Here is a 6,000-nt window from a genome sequence, read left to right on the forward strand (position 1 = left end):
AATCTATGAAATACACAAGAATGTATGCTTTTTTAAAAACGTGCCACAATCAAATCAAAGTCACTATCTTGGGTTAATATGGTACTTTATGATTGTTATGTGGACAATATGCAGAACTGCTCATATCCTGCAGGTGTTCACTACACGTTCATAAGAGTCCAGCATTGTTAAAAGATTGTTCAGTTTGCTTTGTTTGTTTCACTTTACTAAATTATGGTGTTGCCTCTTGGAATAATAATTGTAACCAACCTTGGCAACCATGTGTGCACTGTTAACAGCCTAAGCAGGGGGAATACATGCTATTTAGGAAAAAGCTTCCCATTTAAGGACCTTTAGAAATGCCTTTAAAAAAGTACATTTGAAACATCCTCAAGGGGACGTCTCCCTCATTGTTCACATTCTTTATAGACACTGACATTTCAGGGAATAGGTGAAGAAAATTCCACTCAAATGGGCACATCATAAATATTCATCGCTCTTCAACATGTAGGGTAAACTGGGGAACAGAATATGTTAACATGAACACTCCTGAACTTGCAATTCAGAAATGTGAGACCAGCCACCTTATTTCTATGGCGTCATCATCATGTATTTGAGGGATAGGGATTCAAGAGTGGAGGACACTGTACTAGAAAGCCTGCCGAGTTCAATTAGAACATCTGCCTATTTGCTACATAACAGATGGTTAAATATTTTCTCCTTTTATACTGAACAAAAATATAAATTCAACAATTTAAGATTTTACTGAGTTACAGTTGATACAAGGAAATCAGTCAATTGAAATAAATGTAATTAGGCCATAATCTATGGATTTCACATGACTGGGAGTACAGATATGCATCAGTTGGTCACAGATACCTTAAAAAAAAGGTAGGGGCTTGGATCAGAAAACCAGTCAGTGTCTGGTGTGACCATCACTTGCCTCATGCAGTGCGACACATCTCCTTCACAGGCTGTCGATTGCGGCCTGTGGAATGTGGTCCCACTCCTCTTTAATGGCTGTGCTGGATATTGGCGGGAACTGAAACATGCCGCCGTACACGTCGATCCAGAGCATCACAAACATGCTCAATGGGTGACATGTCTGGTGAGTATGCAGGTTATGGAAGAACTGGGACATTTTCAGCTTCCAGAAATTGCGTACAGATCCTTGCATTATCATGCTGAAACATGAGGTGATGGCAGCAGATGAATGACACGACAATGGGCCTCAGGATCTCGTCACGTTATATCTTTGCATTCATAATGCAATCGATAAAATGCAATTGTATTCGTTGTCTGTAACTTGTGTCGGCCCATACTATAACCCCACCACCACGGGGCATTCTGTTCATAACTTTAACATCAGCAAAAGGCTCGCCCACACGCCAAACACGTGGTCCGCAGTTGTGAGGCCGGTTGGACGTACTGCCAAATTCTGTAAAACAACGTTGGAGGCGGCCTATGGTAGAGAAATTAACATTAAATTATCTGGCAATTGCAATTGTGGACATTCAGTCAGCATGCTAATTGCACGCTGTCTCAAAACTTGAGACATCTGTAGCATTGTGTTGTGTGACAAACTGCACATTTTAGAGTGGCCATATACTGACCTCAGCACAAAGTGCACCTGGGTCATGATCATGCTTTTTAATCAGCTTCTTGATATGCCACACCTGTCAGATGGATGGATTATCTTGGCAAAGGAGAAAAGCTCATTAACAGGGATGTAAACAAATTAGTTCACAACATTTTAGAGAAATAAGCTTTTTGTTCATATGGAAAATTTCAGTGATCTTTTATTTTAGCTCATGAAACATGGGAGCAAAACTTTACATGTTGCGCTTATATTTTTTTTGTTCAGTATACCTTCTGCTCTCTTACTTCTTTCCTAATTCTACCTCTACCTGCTACTAGCCCCACATCTTCAGCCTCTAGTTAAATGTCTGGTGTGTTTTCAAGTCGGGACATGCCTTCTTCCTGCCCAAACTAGCCCTTCAAAGGCATACAGACATGCAAGTCATCAAAGCCTTGAATAGATAAAAACAAAAGCTTAAATCTTAACAAAAATGTGGTAATTTAACCTGTGCTTTTATTTTAAGTGACTTACCATTAACACACATACTCAGTAGATTCAGCCTATGTGGAAATTAAACCACAAACTGCTTGAAGTTGCTGGTATTGTGGTTGAACCAATTGAGCCATCTGGACCAATTATTCTCTGGAGAATAAGATCAAACGCATGCCTACACAAGCATGATTGTGAATTAAAAGATTTGATTTGACTTTAACAAGTCAACTATCTACAACCAAACTTGGAGTGAAGTCAATGTTTCCATCTAACAAAGGTTGGCAAACAAAATGTAAACAGAGGCCTGCCTAACTTAAAAAGAGGAAGACAGGCCGGCCACCTCTGCCATTGTGGCTTTGAGTGGCTGACAAGCAGAATAGGTGCTCAAGCGCATTCTTTCCCATTCCCTCAGAATCACCTCCTCCACAATATGATTTTGCTTGGTTGGCAGAAATTCAGTGATTTGCGAAATGTGAACAATCTAATCAGTGAACTCATGACTGTAGAGTGATAATGGGACACTAGCAGAGGTCACTTCATGCCAAGAGTGCCAGCCTTGAGGGTTCGTGAGGTAATGTATTAATAGGACTAAGTCAAAAATAAAATTATATTAAAAGCTCAATGTTGCCAACAAATCAATGCAGGAAATACGTTGAGAGAATATGATTGTACAGAAACGTTTCACTTTTTCCCCACATACTGCTTCACGTTTATTAATATCAACAACTTAAGCTTGAAAGGCATGTCAGATAACAGTAGTGTCCTTGCCATTTCTAGCAAGCACACTAATAATATCAGTAAGACAGTATCAACAATCCTAAATGTTAGAGCTCATTGAACCAGGAGTTTAGGTAATACCAATAGTCAATAGGAATTGTAATCTTGAGTGCTACTTCACAAAGGGAACAGTGACATTTTACAGAGCTTAATCTAATCTCCCTCTTTGTGCATCAAATAGATACTGCAATCACACGGAACAGAGCAAAACAGTTTTTTTTTATAAATTCAAATACTACATTTTATTGTTGGACATAAATCTAAAAACACCAGCAAATCAACTCCAAGGGATTAGAATTTTGGAAATCTGTTTCAAAGTATCCCCACGCATAAGAGAGAGATGTGTGATTGTATACAAACAGAAGCAAGGTTTGAAATTATGTTTTAGTTTAATATTATATCTGTTTAGGATTCATGTGGTCAATTTCACCCTAAAAATTATTTGTAATTGACCATCCACAACAACAAAAAAATTGCGGCTGAATCTAGTTGTTGATCTCTGGCCTATGGTGTGCTTATACTGAAGTGCATTGTGCTTGGACTGTGTTATATAGAGGAACGTGTAGTCCGCCAAAACAATAACGTTAGTTTTTGTTTCAAAACTATTTTTTTTTTTAAGTTAAGAATAATTAGAATTAACTAGACAAAGTGCAGTTTACACCAACTTTGTGTACATTTATAGAATAGGCGACTACAGCCTCCACCAGTTTATCAAAGTTTGCTACCTTAGGTTACAAAGAAGCTAGAACGAGACCTATGACTAAACCGCTCAAGAATGTCTATAACTATTTAAAAACAGTAGTGCTGGGTTTATAGACAAAAACATTTCTCATAAATATCTTATGTAAAGTTTATCTTCTGAAGTAATCTCTGGAAAAGCCTTCGAATATTCCCATTACAATCATGAACCCGAAGGAGTTATTTTTTCTCTCAGTACATTGCTTGTAAATGGGTCTTCTCCACAACATGATGTGACCCCCACTGAATAAACTTATGTCTGGCTTCATCGTCCATTCACCTGGCATGCCTTACAAAATCCCTACAACACTCATTATACACAGATGGGGTGTTTCTCTAGCTCTATCTTCTTAGTCAAGGCTACAACTTATAGCTGTGAAACAAACTTTTGGCGCGGTAGCTTGCGTAAATTACGTTATATAAAAGAAGAACTAATTATCAGAAATATATTCCTCTGTCTAAATGTAAGACAACTATACAAAGGACACGCAAATATCTATTTTATGAATATATTAGTAACTTTCATAACTGTCTCATGCCTGCCACAAAAAAACTAAGCAGTCAGTGTGATTGCCAGACGTCAGTGTGATTGCCAGACGTTATTTGAAACATTGTTGCAAATCTCAGCTCTTCAGCTAGGATTAGTTTTCAAATTGCAACATCAACTCTATTCTGTTCGTGGTTTATGATTGACAGCGACTTGTTTCGAAATCAATCTCTTCTCAGACTTAAATCCCCACCACCTAATCGGTATGCAGATGAGATGGTGAATAGTGCTGTTATGGTAGCTAAAAAACATGATGCACTTTTTCATGTGTTTTAAACGTAATCAAACACTTACCGAGATGAAGAGATAGATTGATTGAGTTTGGATACTGGATGCCCGCTAACATAGTCTGACTTTGCCACCAGGTGGTGTCCTGTTGATTGTTGTAATCGGTGAGGTACACAGCACTGTGATGTTGTCTACGATCCCTGGCATCGCAGATGTGGCACGACTTGGTGACCCCCGTAACCCCGGTTTGTACACAGTATTCTTCTGGGGGAGAGCCACAAGTATTGGTAGCTACCACCGTGACATTGAAAGCAGCGTTGACAAACTCTGGCATGCATCGCTGAGGCCGACTCGAATCATCAGTGCATTCATCCATAGCACTGTGGCTACATATAGCCAAACAAGTGAATGAAAACACAACTTGAATAAACCAACGCATTCTCAGCCCGTCTAAAGCAAAAGTTCACAACTTTAACTACAGCTACACGAATCCCTCTACACCTTCGAACTTTTATATTTACAAAACAAGTAAAACCATGCGTTAAACTCTTTCAATATCTTCTCTTTTACAAATGAGTTTTTTTCGAATTCTCCTCCTTGCACTCGCGCACCCTTCTTTCTGTTTCCCAGACTCCCACGGTTTCAGTGCTTTGTGTCCACCGCCATTGACAAACTTCAGAAGGGGGGGAAAAAAACTATCCGACTACACCCTAGCAGCTACTGCGCAAGTCACGAAAAAACGACGTTACTTCCGTATGGAGGATGCTTTGATGAGGAACGAATGGATGCAGCCCAGAGGATGGCCAGAAGTGGGCGTAACATCATACAATTATTATAGACACCCCTCTGTTTTAGTTTTGCACCCTTGACTGTGGTAATAGTCTGCCAGAAACGCAAAGCCGCACAGGAAGAGTAAACATTTCAATACAGCACAATAGACAAACAAAACGTTTTTCAATGCCTTGTAGTGGGTAAGATTATTTCTTTGTTGCGACTAAAATGTCAACCAGTGGCGAAATCCCCTCACAATGATCTCAAACTGTGTTAATAATACAAAATGAAATTAAACACAGACTACCCTTTGCTAATCAGGACACTCTTGGGTATGTTGTGGTGGACTGTCATTACAATTGCTTTACAGAACCTGGTAAATTATAATTATTAAAATTGTAATTAATATGCCTCATCTTTGAATACTTAAAAGTCTAAGCCATGATGCGGGGGATTTAGCTATTTGATTTCGAATTTTAGGTATAAAAAAAGTACAAAATAATTTCATAAAATATTGAATATGGCCTTGAATAACATGTTCATAAATTGCAAAATAGACAGTAAAAAAATGAATTATAAGAAACAAGGTTTTGAAGTGTCTGTCCTATATCTAGGATATAGGAACGCTCAGGAAATGTTTATTATTAAACATATTTTGGGTAGGTACAACACTACCATACTTCCAAAAATGTTTTGAAAACCGGTACTGGTTACCTTCAGATGAGTCCCATGACATGTGTGGGGGTCTTGAGCAAAACAGAGAACAACATTGTGTTTGTAAGAATCTCCCCTTTCCACAGTGGGGTCACATTAGCTTGTAACCCAAACGGTTCGGACGCTACAAACAGAAGTTGGCTAATCAACAGTACCGACCTCTGACGAGTCCCCT

The 6,000-nt window shown here is 38.8% G+C and overlaps 1 protein-coding gene across 1 annotated transcript in view; it reads right to left on the bottom strand.

Moving 5' to 3' along the window:
- The window catches only part of LOC115156982 (laminin subunit gamma-1), a 77,998-nt gene extending 72,911 nt beyond the window's left edge, over positions 1 to 5,087 (bottom strand). Inside the window, exon 1 of the mRNA XM_029704792.1 lies at positions 4,407 to 5,087. Coding sequence (XP_029560652.1) covers positions 4,407 to 4,779 — 373 coding nt within the window. The 5' untranslated portion in view covers positions 4,780 to 5,087. The remainder of the gene's footprint in view (positions 1 to 4,406) is intronic.
- Between the last annotated feature and the right edge of the window lie 913 nt (positions 5,088 to 6,000).

Source organism: Salmo trutta, chromosome 21 (assembly GCF_901001165.1).
Source record: "Salmo trutta chromosome 21, fSalTru1.1, whole genome shotgun sequence".
Classification (NCBI taxonomy): Eukaryota; Metazoa; Chordata; class Actinopteri; order Salmoniformes; family Salmonidae; genus Salmo; species Salmo trutta.